Genomic DNA, 16847 nt, shown 5'->3' on the forward strand with positions numbered 1-16847 from the left:
TCTCAAATTCCTCATATTAGGGAGATCATATGATATTTGTCTTTCTCTGATTGACTTCGCTCAGCATAATACCCTCTAGTTCCATCCCTGTTAAGCAAGACCTATTTTAATGGTGAATGGAATGTATTAGCACCATCTTGTGGAAGTAGAATGAATTGCTGAGGGTTGTTGGGGGGAGGGGGTTTGGGAGAAGGGGGTGGTATTGTGACTGCAGTTTTAACAAGAAGATAATTTACTAAAGCTAACACTTAGAGCTTTAAGATTCTTTAAGATCAAGTAGAGTAATTTAGGAACTGTGTTCTCTGGTGCTCTCTGGTTCTGCTAGAATAGCTTTTCAGAATCCCCATTAAGAGAAGGAGGAGATATAGCCACAATTCTCTAACATACCCATCTTGATTTGGAGAAGTTAGGCATTAATTTTAAGTAGTATGTCTGTGGAAGATTTTGTTTGAAAAAAATGATTTGCTTGCTTACAGTTTGAAAGTGACTTGCATAGATCAATTTCATCTTGTATAGTTAGAGAAATTAACATTTAGAGAGATTTATACAGTGGCACCTAGTTGGGATCCTGTATCTTTAGTCTTTTAGGAATAGTCTTTCTCCAAAGGTCAGTAATGATGTTCCCTCCTTGATTCCTGATTTTGACTAATATGAGTCTTCTTTCTTCTTTTCTTGGCCAGTCTAGCTAAAGGTTTGTCAGTCTGTTGGGTCTTTTCAAAGCATCAACTTTTGGTTTTATTGGTTTTTCTCTATTGTTTTTCAGTTATTTCATTTAATTCCCCCTGTAATCTTTGTGACTTTTCCCATTCATGCTTGCTTTAGACTTAGTTTGCTCTTTCTTTTCCATTTTTCTAACATGGAAGGTTGAGATCTTACTTCTCTTTTAATATTGTTATAGGTATAAAATTTTCCTTAACCATTGTTTTCTATCCCATAAATTTTGGTATGTTGTATTTTCATGTTCACTCAGCTCAAGGTATTTTCTAATTTCTCTTGTGATTTATTCTTTGACCCATGGGTTATTTGGGAGTGTGTTGTTTAATTTACCCATAACTTCTTGATTTCTAACTTAATTTCATGTTGGTGGAGAACATACTTTCTATGACTTCACTTCTGTTAAATGTACTGAGGTTTTTTAATATGTTCTGTGCTGAAAAATGATCTATGTGTACTTGAGAAGAGGGTGTAGTCTACTATCATTGGGTGGAATATGATATAGATGTCTGTTAGGTTAGTAGGTATATAGTGCTATTTAAGTCTTCTGTATCCTCTTTGATGCTCTGCCTCTTTATCCTGCCTGTTATTGAAAGTGGGGTATTAAAATTCTCAGCTGTCATTATTATGTGTCTTTTCATTCAGTTTTGTTCACTTTTGTTGATGTATTTTGGGGGCTCTGTTGTTAGCTTTATATATGTTTTTGTTATATCTTAGTAATGGGTTAGCTATTTCATCATTTTAAAATATCCCTCTTTAGTAACGTTTTTCATCTTTAAGTCTATTTTGGGGGCACCTGGGTGGCTCAGTCAGTTAAGCATCTGCCTTCGGCTCAGGTCATGATTCCAGGATTCTGGGATCGAGCCCTGCATTGGGCTCCTTGCTCAGCGGAAAGCCTGCTTCTCCCCTGCCTCCCACAACCCCTGCTTGTGCTTACTCTCTCCCTCTCTGTCTGTGCCAAATAAATTTTTAAAAAATCTTTAAAAGAATCTTTTAAAAAAAAGTCTGTTTTGTCTGATATTAGTGTAGCTACTCTAGTGTTCTTATGGTTGCTGTTTACATGGTATGTCTTTTTCCATCCTTTACTTTCAGCCTCTTTGGTATGTTTGAATTTAAGTGTGTTTTTTGTCAGGGAGCCTGGGTGGTGCAGTTGGTTAAGCATCCAACTCTTGGTGTCAGCTCATGTCATGATTTCAGGGTTGTGAGATTGCGCCCTGCCTTGGGCTTCATGCTCCGTGCACAGTCTGCATAATTTCTCTCTCCCTCCTGCTCTGCCCTCCACCCCCGCATGTGAGCTCTCTCTTTCAAATAAGTAAATCTTAAAAAAAATAGTGTTTCATGTGAACAGCATCTAGCTGGATCTTTTTAAATAATCCAGTCTGAAAATCTCTGATGTTTGATTTTATTGTTAAATCCATTCAGCCTTTTAATGTTGATACTGTTGGATTTATATCTGACATTTTGCTTTTTTTTTTTAAAGATTTTATTTATTTATTTGACAGAGAGAGATGACAAGCAGGCAGAGAGGCAGGCACAGAGAGAGGAGGAAGCAGGCTCCCTGCCGAGCAGAGAGCCCGATGCGGGGCTCGATCCCAGGACTCTGAGATCATGACCTGAGCCGAAGGCAGTGGTTTAACCCACTGAGCCACCCAGGCACCCCTGACATTTTGCTTTTTGTCATGTCATGTCTCATGACTACCTATTTTCTCTTTTCCTCCTTTACTTCTTTCTTTTATCTAAGTGAGTATCTTTTGAAAATTAATAAATGTACTTTTTTGTTGTGATGAATATATACAACATAAAATTTGCTTTTTTAATTATTTTACATGTTTGATTCAGGGAGATTAATTACATTCCCAGTGTTCAACCATCATTACGATCAATTTCAAAAACGTTTTTCATCATCTCAAATAGAAATTCTGTAACTTTTTCTTTTTACTTTTTTTTTTTAAAGATTTTATTTATTTTATTTGACACAGAGAGATCACAAGTAGGCAGAGAGGCAGGCAGAGACAGAGGGGGAAGCAGGCTCCCTGCTGAGCAGAGAGCCCAATGCGGGGCTTGATCCCAGGACCCTGAGATCATGACCTGAGCTGAAGGCAGGAGCTTAACTGACTGAGATACCCAGGCTCCCCTCTGTAGCTTTTTCATAAAATTAATTATTTTTTAATTGTGTTTCTCACCATAACACATACACTCCCCAATGTCCATCACCCAGCCTCCTCATCCTTCCTTCCTCCCAAAATTCTGTAACTTCTTTTTTTAAAACTTTATTTATTTGACAGACAGAGATCACAAGTAGGCAGAGAGGCAGGCAGAGAGAGGGAGGAGGAAACAGGCTCCCTGGCGAGCAGAGAGCTCGGGGCCTGATCCGATCATGACCTGAGCTGAAGGCAGAGGCTTTAACCCACTGAGCCACCCAGGTGCCCCCAATTCTGTAACTTTTGAATGCTAACTCCCTATTTCTCCTTCCCCCTTCCCCAGTCCCTGATAATTTCTAGTCTCTTTAATACCTGTATGAACAGGTATTAGATTAGATATTTCATGTAAGTGGAATCATATAATATTTGTCCTTTTGTGTCTGGCTTATTTCATTCGGGAGAGTATTTTCAAGGATCATCCATGTTGCAACATGTAGGAGAACTTCATTTTTTTTTTTACCAATAATTTATTTTATTGTGGTAAAATATACAGAACATAAAGTTTACTATCATTTTAACTATTTTTAAAAAGATTTATTTATTTGACAGAGAGAGGGACACTGAGAGAGGGAATACAAGCAGGGGGAGGGAGAGAAGGAGAATCAGGCCTCCTGCTGAGCAGAGAGCCTGATGTGGGGCTCCATCCCAGGACCTTGGGATCATGATTTGAGCCAAAGGCAGAGGCTTAACCCACTGAGCCACCCAGGCGCCCCTGTTTAACAGTTTTTAAAATTACATATTCTTCGTGTTATTTTCCTTATGGTTGTTCTAGGTCTTAACAATATACATCTTCGGGACTCTGCTCAGCGGGGAGCCTGCTTCCTCTTCTATCTCTGCCTGCTTCTGCCTACTTGTGATCTCTGTTTGTCAAATAAAAAAATACATCTTCATTTATTAGAAGTTACTTCAGATTTATATTAACTTTCTACTGAGAGAAGTTTTACTTCTATATAACTATTCCCTTTTCTCTTTTTTTGCTATTATAATTATATGTTATGTCTATGTATGTTTAAAAACTCAATAATACATGGTTATAATTACTACTTTATATAATCTTATATATTTTAAAGAAGGCTAGAGAAAAAAGGAGAGCATAGTTCATTTATTCTATAGATTTAAGTTACCATTTGATGTTATTTCCTTACTCTATAATTTTATTTCCAGCTTCTTCTTTGTGTTATCATAGTAAAAATATATTACATATACAATGTCCCAACAATTAAATTTTATAGATATTTATATAGTTGATTTTTAAATAAGGAAGGAAATGGGAAGAAATATATAATCATATCGTCTTTTATAATTATCTAAATAATTACTAACACTTTTTCCATGTGAATTCACATTAATGTCTAGTGTCATTTGCTTTCAGCCTGAAGAATGTTCTTTTGTATTTCTTGTAAGGCAGATCAGCAAGAAATCTTCTCAGTTTTTGTTTATCTGGGAATGTATTTAGTTAATCTTCTTTTGAAAAATAAGTTTCTCTAGATACAGGATTCTTAGTTGACAGTTTTTTTCTCTTTAAGCACTTTAAATACGTCATCCCTGCTTTCTGGCACCCATTATCATGTGATGAAGAGTTAGCTGTTAATCTTGTTTCCTTTGAAATGATGAATCTTTTTTCTTTAACTGCTTTCAAGATTTTCTGTTTATCTTTGACTTGCAGTAATTGGAGCATATGTGTCTGGGTATGGATTTGTGTGTGCATGTATGTGTGATCCTACTTGGAGCCCATTAAGCTTCTTGGAAGTGTAGATTATTGTTTTCCCTCTAATTTGGGAAGTTTTCAACCATTATTTCTTTGAATATATTTTCTATTTCTTTCTCTTGCTTCTCTCCTTTTGGTACTCTCATGCATATGTTGTTGTGCTGAATGATGTTTGACACGTCTTTGAAGCTCTGTTCTTTTTTCCACTCTTTTCCCCCCCGTTTCTCAGATTTGTATAATCACTATCAGTCTATCTCCAAGTTTATATATACTTATTTTGCCTGTTCAGATCTACTATTGAGCCTCTCTAGTGAATTTGTCACCTCAGTGATTGTACTTTTCAACTTCAGAATTTTCACTTGGTTCTTTTTTGTAATTTCTGTGATTTAACTCTTATGTTCTATTTGCATCATTGTTATCAGACCTTCCTTTAATTCTTTAAATATCGTTTCCTTTAGTTATTTAAACATATTTGATAGCTGATTTTGAAGTATTTTTCTACCAACTGCAACAACTGGGACCTCTCAGACAGGTTCTGTTGCCTTCATTTTATTCTTTGTAAGTCACACTTTACTTTCTTATTGCATGTGTTATAATATTTTGTTGACAACTAGACATTTTGGATAATATCTTGCAGCAGGTCTAGATACCAGTTTCCCACCTTTATGGAACTTAACTATTCTTTTAGTTTGGTCATTTATTTATTTGGTTATTTGACTGGACTAATTCTGTGAAGTTTATTTTTCTCACAGTGTGTGACCTCCAATGTTTCTGCTCAGGGTTTTTCCCCTTGTTTTTTGTCTTTTTATGGCTTTCTAGGCTTCACCTTGCATCCACATAAGCCACTTGTTGGTCAAGGGTTGTGTTTAAGGTCACTTAGCTTTCCTATTGGATGGGTATTTGTCTTAGAGGCTGTTTTCACAGTTTGGTGAATTTATTATATTAACCCTGCATTCAGCCAGGGGCCTGTAGCTAATAGGTTCTCTCTCTGATCAGTGTCTGAGAGGGCAGCCTTGGGCATACGCACAGTCTCTCAGACTGCCCAAATATGAGTGCGTTTGGTTTTTTAAAATAGACATGTTTTTTAGAGCAGTTTTTAGTTTACAGCACAATTGAGAGGAAGGTACAGAAATTTTCCACATACCCCCTGATTCTGCACATTCATAGCTTCCCCACTAATTAACATTACTCACTAGATTGGTACATTTTTTACTAAGGATGAACTTAAATTGACACATCGTAATCCCCCAACTCTGTAGTTTACCTCAGTATTCACTCTTGCTGTTGTATATTCTACACATTTAGACAAATGTATAATGACATATATCTACCATTATAGCACTTTGATGTCAGATAGAATAGTTTCACTGGCCTAAAAATACTCTGTTCTGCTTCCTCATCTCTCTTTTCCCAAACTCTATCAACCACTGATCTTTCGGTCTCCGTAGTTTTGCCTTTTCTGGAATGTCATATAGTTGGAATCACACAGTATGTAACCTTTCAGATTGGCTTTTTTCCTTTAGTAATAATGATTTAAGCGTCCTCCTTGTGTTTTCTTTTCTCTGTAGCTCATTCATTTATTTATTTTAAAATGATTTTGTTTATTTTTGCAGGAGAGAGAGACCATGAGCCGGTGGGAGTGGGGGAGGAGCAGAGGGAGAAGCAGGCTCCTGTTGAGCAGGGAGCCTGTTGTGGGACTTGATCCCAGGACCCTGAGATCATGACCTGAACCAAAGGTAGACACTCAACTGACTGAGCCACCCAGGCACCCAATAGCTCATTTACTTTTAGTGCTGAAAAATATTCTGGATGTACCATAGTTTATTTGTCCGTTTCCCTACTGAAGGGCATCTTGGTTGCTTCCAAGTTTTGTCAATTATGAATAAAGCTGCTATAAACATCCATGTGCAGATTTTTGTGTGGATGTAAGTTTTGAATTCCTTTTGATAAATACCAAGGAGCGTGATTGCTGGATCACATGGTAAGAGTATATTTAGTTTTATAAGGAACAACCAAACTGTCTTGCAGGGTAGCTGTACAATTTTGTATTCCCACCAGCAATGTATGAGAGCTCTATTACTCCATATTCTCACCACTGTTTTAGACTTAGTGTATTAGACTTGGGCCATTCTGATGGGTATGTATTGGTATTTAATTTTTGTTTTAATTTGCATTTCTCGGGTTCCTGGGCGGCTCAGTGGGTTAAAGCTTCTGTCTTCGGCTCAGGTCATGATCTCAGGGTCCTGGGATCGAGTCCCGCATCGGGCTCTCTGCTTTGCAGGTAGCCTGCTTCCTCCTCCCCTCTCTCTCCGCCTGCCTCTCTGCCTACTTGTGATCTCTGTCTGTCAAATAAACAAATAAAATCTTTAACAACAACAAAAAATTTGCATTTTTCTCATGACATATGTGAACATTTTTTCATAGGCTTATTTGCCATCTGTACATCTTTCTTTGGTGAGGTATTTGTTAAAAACTTTGGGCCATGTTTTAATTGGGTTGTTTGCTTTTTTACTGTTGAGTTTTAAGAGATTTTGTTTGTATATTTTGGATATCAGTCCTTTATCAGATGTGTCTTTTGCAGATGTTTTCTCTGAATCTGTGATTTGTCTTCTAAGTCTCTTAATATTGTCTTTCACAAAGCAGAAGTTCTTAATTTTATTTTTATTTATTAAAGATTCTATTTTTAAGTTATTTCTGTACCCAACATGGGGCTCGAACTTACAACTCTGAGGTCAAGAGTTGCATGGTCTACCAACTGAGCCAGCCAGGTATCCTAGAAGTTTTAACTTTTAATGAAATCTAACTTATCAATTATTTATTTCATGGATTGTTTCATGGTGTTGTATCTAAAAAGGCATCACAGGGGCACCTGGGTGGATCACTTGGTAGAGCATATGACTCTTGATTTTAGGGTGGTGAGTTCAAGCCCACATTAGGCATGGAGCCTACTTAAATAAATAAAAAATAAAATAAATGAATAAAAAGGCATCACAATACCCAAGATCAGCTAGGTTTTTTTTTTTTTTTAAAGATTTTATTTATTTATTTGACAGAGATCACAAGTGGGCGGAGAGGCAGGCAGAGAGAGAGGGAGGAAGCAGGCTCCCCACTGAGCAGAGAGCCTGAGGAGCTCGATCCCAGGACCCTGAGATCATGACCTGAGCTGAAGGTAGAGGCTTTAACCCACTTAGCCACCCAGGTGCCCCGATCATCTAGGTTTTATCCTGTGTTGTCTTCTAGAAGTTTTATAGTTTTGCATGTGTTCAGTTTTTTTTGGAAGATTTTATTTATTTGACAGAGACACAGTGAGAGAGGGAACACAAGCAGGGAGAGTGGGAGTGGAAGAGGGAGAAGCAGGCTTCCTGCTGAGCAGGGAGCCTGATGTGGGGTTCAATCCCAGGACCCCGGGATCATGACCTGAGCTGAAGGCAGATGCTTAAAGACTGAGCCATCCAGGTGCCCTAGACTAGTTTTTTGTGTGTGTGAGTTTTGGCTGTTTGTATTTTTCAAGTAATTGGTCCATTTAATCTACGTTATCAAATTTGTGGGCAGAGTTATTTATAGTATTTCTTTATTACCCTTTAAATTTTCATGGTATCTGTTGTGATGTCCCTTCTTTTATTTCTGAAATTAATAGTTTGTGTCCTCTCTTTTTATCTTCGCCTGGCTAGAGGCTTAATCAATTTTATTGATTATTTCAAATACTAGTGGTTGGTTTCATTGATTTTCTCTATTTTTTTTTTTAAGATTTACTTCTTTGAGAGAGCATGCATTCATGATCATGGGAGTGGAGGAAAGGGCACAGGGAGAGGGAGAGAAGCAGACTCCCTCCTGAGCACAGAGCCCAACTCAGGCCAGTCCCAGGATCCTGAGATCATGACCTGAACTGAAATAAAGAGTCCACAGCTTCACAAACTGAGCCTCCCAGGCGTCCCTTGATTTTTCTCTGTTCATCTCTTTTTGATTTCTTGTTTTAATTTTATGATTTCTGCTCTAATTTTTCTTATATTTTTCATTCTGCTTTCTTGGACTTAATTTGCTTGTCTCTTTCTAGGTACTTAAGGTAGAAACTTAGATTATTGATTTTAGATTTTTTTCTTTTCTGATATATTTCAATGACACAAATTTTTGTCTAAGCACTACTTTTGCTGCATCTCAAACATTTTGATAAGTTGTGTGTTCATTTTCATTTAGTTCAAGATATTTTTGAACTTATTTTGAGATTTCTCCTTTGATCTATGTGTTATTTATAGAGGAGTATTGTTTGATCTCCACATAGTTTGGGATTTTTCATTTATCTTTCCATTATTTACTTCTATTTAATTCTGAGGTCTGAGAGCAGACATTCTGTGATTTCTATACTTCTGAATTTGTTAAAGTGTGTTTTGTGGCCTAGAATGTGGTTTAGCTTGGTGAATATTCCATATGAGTTTGATAAGAATGTGTATTCTGCTGTTGTTGGATTATAGTAGTCTATAGATGTCTTTTATATCCAGTTGTTGAGTTCAGCTATGTTCTTACTGACTTTTTTTGCCTTCTCTGTTTCTGAGAGGGAGGGAGTTTTGAAATATCCAACAATGATAGTAGAGTCATCTATTTTTCCTTGCTGTTCTATCAGTTTTTGCCTCCTGGGAATTGTTATGTCTTCCTAGAGATTTGACCCTTTTATCATTATGTTATGTTCTTCTTTATCCCTAATATTTTTCCTTACTCTGAATGCCGCTGTCTGAAATTAATATACCTACTCCTGCTTTCTTTGGATAGCATTAGCATGGTATATTTTTCTTCATCTATTTACTTTTAATCTCTGTGTATCTTCATATTTAAAGTGGATTTCTTATGGAAAACATACAGTTGGGGTATATATGTATAAAGAGATTTTATTTATTTATTTGACAGAGAGATAGAGCCAGAGAACACTAGCAAGGGTAGTGGCAGAGGGAGAGGAAGAAGCAGGCTCCCCACTGAGCAAGGAGTCCACCGTGGGGGTCCATCTCGGGTCCCTGGGATCATGACCTGAGATGAAGGCAGATGACTTAACTGACTGAGCTACCCAGGCACCCATATTTAAATTCAATTAGTTAACATACAGCATATTATTAGTTTCAGAGGTAGAGTTCAGTGATCCATCAGTCTTATATAATACCCAGTGCTCATTACATCACATGCCCTCCTTAATGTCCATCACCCAGTTACCCCATCCCCATACTCCTCCCTCCAGCAACCCTTAGTATGTTTCTTATGATTAAGAGTCTTACGGGGCGCCTGGGTGGCTCAGTGGGTTAAGCCGCTGCCTTCGGCTCAGGTCATGATCTCAGGGTCCTGGGATCGAGTCCCATATCGGGCTCTCTGCTCAGCGGGGAGCCTGCTTCCTCCTCTCTCTCTCTCTGTCTGCCACTCTGCCTATTTGTGATGTCTCTCTGTCAAATAAATAAAATTAAAAAAAAATCTTTAAAAAAAAAAAAAGAGTCTTACGGTTTGTCTCCCTCTCTGATTTCCTCTTTTTATTTTCCCTTCCCTTCCCTTATGATCCCGTTTTGTTTCTTAAATTCCACATATGAGTGAGATCATATAATTGTCCTTTTTGATTGACTTATTTTGTTTAGCATAATATCCTCTAGTTCTATCCATGTTGTTGCAAGACAGTCTCTGTTTTTTAATTGGTGTATTTAGACCAATTGAAATTCAAGGTGATGATGATATAGTTGGGTTAATATCTACCATATTCATTAATGTTTTCTGTTTGTTGTCCTTGTTTTTTTTTTCCTACTGTCTTCCATTCCTTTTCAGACTTTTATGGCTTTATTTACTTTTTTTAATTTTTTATTTTATTTTATTATTTTTTTAATTTTTTATTTTTTATAAACATATATTTTTATCCCCAGGGGTACCATAAGTGACTGTTTACTTTTTTTTTAAAGATTTTATTTGTCAGAGAGGGAGAGGACTTTTTGTGGTTTTAGTTGAGTATTTTATGATTCCATTTTCCTTTCCTTTCTTAGCATAGAGGTTATACCTCTCTTTAAAATAAATTTTATTTATTTATTTTGAGAGAGAGAGAGAGGAGTGGGGAGCGGAGGGGCAGAGGGAGAAGGAGAAAGAAGATCTCCATGCATAGCATGGAGCCCAAGGCTGGGCTTGCTCTCAAGACCTTGAGATCATGATCAAGAGTTGTCAAGATAAAGAGTTGGACACTTAATGGACTGAGCCACCCCAGGTACCCCTATAATACTTTTAAAAAATATTTTATTTTAAAATACTCTCTACACCCAATATGGGGCTGAAACTCAGAGCCCTTAGATCAAGAGTTGCCTGGGGGTGCTTGGGTGGGCTAGTCAGTTAAGGATTGGACTCTTGATTTCAGCTCACGTCTTGATCTCAGGATTGTGACATCGAGCCTGAGTTGGTTCCTTGCTCAGTGGGGGAGTCTGCTTGAGGTTCTGTCTCTTCCTCTCCCTCTGCCCCTCCCCCTGCTAGCATGCTCTCTCTCAAAATAAATAAATCTTTTTTTTGAAGATTTTATTTATTTATCTGACAGAGGGAACACAAGCAGAGGGGATGGGAGAAGGAGAAGCAGACTCCCCGTGGAGCAAGGACCCTCCCTCCCATGTGGGGGCTCTATCCCAGGATGCTGGGATCATGACTTGAGCAGAAGGCAGACGCTTAATGACTGAGCCACAGGTGCCCCAAAATAAATAAATCTTAAAAACAAAAACTGAGCGAGCCAGGCATCCCACTTTTTTATTTTTTAACTGTTTTAGTGACTGCCCCGGAGTTTACAGTGTATACTTACAGTTATTCCAAGTCCACTTTCAGATAACACTGTACCACTTTAAAGGTAGTGTGAATACTTGGTCAGAATTCTTCAGAATTCCTCCCACGTATTTGTATCATTGCTGTCATTTATTTGCTTTACTTTATTCTAAGCACATATATACATAATCTATATAAATAAGCCTGTATAATTGAATACATTGTTGCTATTATTTTAGATAAATTATTTTCTGTTAGATCAATTAAGAGTAAGAAAAAGAAAAGTCATTATTTTACTTTCACTTATTCCTTCTTTGATGCTTTTCCTTAATGTATGTAGAGCCGAATTTCTGACCTATATTCTTTCCCTTCTGTATAAAGAACTTCTGTTAACATTTCTTGCAAGGCCAGTCTTCCAGCAACAAATTCCCTCAGTTTTTGTTTATCTGAGAAAATCTTTATTTTTCCTTTACTTTTGAATGATATTTTCTTAGGGTTCAGAATTCTAGGTTGGTGGTATTTTTCTCTCAACACTTTAAATATTCATGGTTTCTGAGAAGTTGGGTGTAACTCTTATTTTTGTACTTTTATAGATAAGGTGTTTTTTTTCCTCTAGCTTGTTTCAGGACTTTATCTTTGTTTTTCTGTAATTTGGTATGTGTAGTTGTAATGTTTTTGGTATTCATACTGCTTGGTATTCTCTGAGATTCTTGGATTTGTGGTTTGGTATCAGACATTAATTTGTGGGAATTCTGTCATTATTGTTTCAAATATTTCTTGTGTTTCTTTGTTTTTTCTCCTTCTTGTATTCCCATTATACTCACGTTATACCTTTGGTAGGTGTCCCATAATCCTTGGATATTCTGTTCTGGTTTTTTTTCAGTCTTTCTTCTCTTTGCTTTCCTGTTTTTCAGGATTCTGCTGCTATATCCTCTACTTATAGATTGTTTCCTCAACTATGTCCAGTTTATTAAAAAGCCCATCAAAGACATTCTTCATGTTATTTTCAGTCTTTTTTATTTCAAGCATTTCTTTTAGGTTATTTCTTAGGATTTCCATCTCTCTGCTTACATTGCCTCAGTGTCTTATTTTCAATTCCTTGAACTGATAATTTTAATATCCTTGCCATGACTGATTCCAGTTCTTGCTCTGTCTCTTCCAATTGTGTTTTTTTTTTTTTTTGCCTTTTCGTATACCTTGTAATGTTTTCTTGATAGCCTGACCTGTTGTACTGGGTAAAAGGAACTGCTGTAAATAGGCCTTTAATAATACAGTGGTTACAAGTGGGTACAAGTTCTTTAGTCTTACATTTAGTTCTTAGTCTTTTGGTGAGTATATGCCTTTGAACTGTGAACTTCACAAGTGTTTCTCAGGTTTTCTCTCCACCCTTAGGTGCTGTACCATGGGTACAGTAGTCTAGGGTTGAGTATTTCTCTTCCCCAGGTAAATTGGGCTCTGATAATACCCCAGGAGGTAGGCTGTCTTTAACTAGTTTCCCTTGAAGGCAGGCCTTGTTAAAAACAGATTCGTTCCTTATCATTAATTCTTGACAAAGCCCAAGAGGTTTTTCTCTGATATTTACTGTGGGAATCTTGAGCTTTTGGAGATAAATCTGACAATATGGTGGGTATGCCTCTAAGACTATGTTTTCCTAGATTTTTAAATTTTCAGACTTATTCACAATGAGCCTCCGGCAACCTGTCACCTACACTTTGTAACTTCCTACCTCTGCACTGGTTCCCTTGGCAGTTTCCGCTGATGAGTCCCCCCTGTGATAAGCCACAGTTCCTTGTATTTTGCCTGTCCATCTCTCCAAGGAGGGGGGGCAGTAGTTTGCCCTTTGTCCTCTCTTCTCTTATGGATCCAAGGACAGTTGTTGATTTTTTAGTCTTTTCAGCTTTTTATTTGTTAGATTGAAGCATTGACTTCCCAAATTCCTTACGTGTAGAACTGAAAACTGGAAGTCTGATTTGATTTTTAAGCTTGGCTTTCTTAACATGACCTTGGATCAGAGTAGCTACATTTTCGGTGTTTGATAAGAGGCTCTGCTTAAGCCCTTTGAGTCACTTTGTCTCCAGATTCTCTGCTGATGTATCTGTGTGTGCTTTGAGGAATGCTTTCTAGTCTGCTCTGCATCTTCTGATTCCTCCTGGGTGGGTGCAGCCTAGCAAACATGCATAGCCTTCTGTATTTCCAGGGGTGAGTGTGACCTCCTGGATTATTCTTCTTGGCTGTCTCTCCCTGGTTCTGTTAAAATTCTTTGCTGGTCTGCTATTTTACTTGTTGATACTGTTATCACAGAGTTACCAACCCCCTCTTAATTGCTCACCACCAAGATCTCCCTTGTTTTTCACAGTGCCCTTAAGAACTTCTTGCTCCATTCCAAATAAGTCAGTCCTTTCAGGCAGAGATGCTGAGCTCTGTTTTCTTTCCTGCCTATTTCTCCCCTCTGGAGAGAACCCTTGTGCCACACTACTGGAGTTGGTAGCAAGAGCATGGCTTGCTTCTCTTGGTGTAAGAGTGGTTGTTGGGGGAGATTGGTAGCCTCTGGTCTTCTTAGCATGCCCTCCTAGCATGGAACCTCTGCATAATGAGACAATCTGGGTGAAGATCATCAGGGTCCCAGTATTCTTGACCTGTCACACCCGAGGTAGAGCTTTTACCGTAAGAGTGAGAACTGGGTGGGGATAGAAAGACCCCAGAATAGCACTTCCATAGCACAGGCCTGGGGAGAATAAGAGAGGCTGGGAGCCTGCCTGCTAGGTGAAATCATAGCCTAAGAGTTTAGGAGCTGGATCAAAAGGAAATTACTGGCTTCTTGACAGCATCCATCTGGAGTAGTTTTCATCACAGGGAGCTGGTGTGGATAGGAGCAGATTGGGACTCAAATGCTAAAGACTCTCACTGTTCTTACTGAGATTTAGTTGTTGTTGTTGTTTTAATAAATGTTTTTCCATTTGCCATATGCCCTTGGGAAAATTTCCAAAGACTTTAACTGGTTGTTTTGTTTTAATGATTTTTCCAGGCAAATGGTTGTTTCACTGGGGAGAGTATCCAACAGCTCCTTATACCATCATTGCAGAAGTTTCATCCTTATTGGTTATTTTAAAAACTGGAAGTATGTTTGATATACCAAAGGAGACCTCTGTGAGATAGGGCTTAGAATCACTAGGCCAGTGTTATATCCTTGTTAGTGATCTGGAAACTCATTTGGTAATTCTGAGTCTTTTAGAGTTTTTCAAAAGTAATATTTCAAAGTAATGTCATCAATTTAGTTCTGTTCGCCAAAATTTTATTGACATCTTTTCTTGGAATACCAATTTTATGGTGAATAATCATTGTTTTACTTTTTAGGTTTTAGGTTTTGAAACCCTGACGCTCATGTTAATATACTATTTGTGGTTATCAGAATGTCCCATGGATAATATGGCTTGCTAATTAAAGCAAGAACTGAAAATTAAATTTCTCTACTTCCCAACCCCTCACTCTCATTTTCGGTACCAATCTAGGAAATATTAGAAATCACTTAACTGCTAAATTGGTTCATTCAGCTGCAAAATGAAACTAATAGTGCCTCACAAGGGTGTTGTGAAGCTTAATAAATATTGCTAAAGTGTTTGTTTCTGTGAAAACTCCTGTATTTGTTTTATTTTTAAAATATATTCGTATTTCTTAGAATTTAAAATGTGCTCATCGAGTAAGAGCTCATATATGCATGTAAACTAGCTTTAAATGCAGAATAAATATATATAGTATATAGTATATATGTATACATAAAGCACTATATACCGTATATATCCAAATGGAAAAGAGTAATAATATAGTGTTAATTCGTTGGCTCTACATCCGGAAGAATTTAGTTTTCTACCATTTAAAAAAATTGCTTTATATAATTGATATTCATGTATTAATTAGCTAATAATCTGTTATAGTGCAAATCAGAACAGTTGGAATAAAGTATAATTATACCATGTCTTCTTAGTGATACATAATCTTAAAAATATAATTTGAAATGAATATGTATTCTTTTTCCTTTTTTAATGATAGCCAAAGCTATGATATTGGGAAGATGGATAAGAATTCTGTTGGGCCAGAAATGCTGGTAAGGATCATGTTAAATATTGTAGAAGTAGGTTGAAGAAATGTATTTTATGTTATTGTTATTAAATTATAATAGTCTGTCCCCACTTTGTGAGTAAAATTATTCTTTGGACACATCATTAATAGCTCAGTACATTAGTTTCTATAAAATTGATATACTAGTATAATCTACCATGCAGGTAGATTCTTGTACCCAAGAGTTAATATATGGAAATTTTTGGAACAGTGTTTAGTTATGTAAATTTTAGATTTTATTATTGCATGTTAAAGTTTTTAGTTTTTTCCCTAACAACCATATACAGTGTGTGCTTGGTATGGAAGTTCATTTTAATATTTGATCAAGTTTGATTAGATTAGGAAATAAATCGATGTAAAAGTAATTAAGTATATGTCATAGCAAAATGGAATTTTGTTTGAATAGCCTTTTTTTCTTCTTACCTTTACAGTATCTCTATCAAAATATAACTGAATACCTATATATATATAGCAATGTGATAGATGGGGAATAACAGAGAAGTGTAAAGCAGGACTTCTACCCTTAAAAAGCTTATGTTTGAAGGATAAAACTAATACAAGTGAATATAATGGAATATTATTGAGCCTTGAAACAGAAGGAAATTCTGGCACATTCTACAGTATAGAGGAACCTTGAGGATATTATTCTAAGTGAAATAATCCATTCACAAAAAGACAAATACTGTATGATTCCACTTAAATGAGGTATCTTGGGTAGTCAAATTTTTTTTAAGATTTTATTTATTGGGGCACCTGCGTGGCTCAGTGGGTTGAGCCTCTGTCTTCGGCTCAGGTCATGATCTCAGGGTCCTGGGATCGAGCCCCGCATCGGGCTCTCTGCTCAGCGGGGAGCCTGCTTTCTCCTCTCTCTCTGCTGCCTCTCTGCCTACTTGTGATCTCTGTCTGTCAAATACATAAATAAAATCTTTAAAAAAAAAAAGATTTTATTTATTTGTCAGAGAGAGAGCGAGAGTGAGCACAGGCAGACAGAGTGGCAGGCAGAGTCGGAGGGAGAAGCAGTCTCCCTGCGGAGCAAGAAGCCCGATGTGGGACTTGATCCCAGGACACTGGGATCATGACCTGAGCTGAAGGCAGCCGCTTAACCAACTGAGCCACCCAGGCATCCCTTGAGTAGTCAAATTTATAGAGACATAAGATAAACTGGTGGTTGCAGGAGTTTGGAGGGAGGAGAACATAGGGAGAGCTATTGTTTAATGGGCACAGAATTTCAAATTTGGAAGATTAGTAGAAGCTCTGGAGATAGGTGATGGTAATGGTTGCATAACATTGTGAATATACTTAATTCTACTGAACCATATACTTAAAAATGACTAAGAGAGTCAATTTTATGTGTA

At 37.2% G+C, this 16847-nt stretch overlaps 1 protein-coding gene across 1 annotated transcript in view; it reads left to right on the forward strand.

Annotated features, from left to right (window-relative positions):
- Nucleotides 1–16847, forward strand: part of TEX11 (testis expressed 11) — a 92953-nt gene that overhangs the window by 50707 nt on the left and 25399 nt on the right. Inside the window, exon 7 of the mRNA XM_059385233.1 lies at nt 15424–15478. Within this exon, the coding sequence (XP_059241216.1) occupies nt 15424–15478 (55 nt within the window). The remainder of the gene's footprint in view (nt 1–15423; nt 15479–16847) is intronic.

The sequence above is a fragment of the Mustela nigripes genome, chromosome X (genome assembly GCF_022355385.1).
Source record: "Mustela nigripes isolate SB6536 chromosome X, MUSNIG.SB6536, whole genome shotgun sequence".
NCBI classification, from domain to species: domain Eukaryota; kingdom Metazoa; phylum Chordata; class Mammalia; order Carnivora; family Mustelidae; genus Mustela; species Mustela nigripes.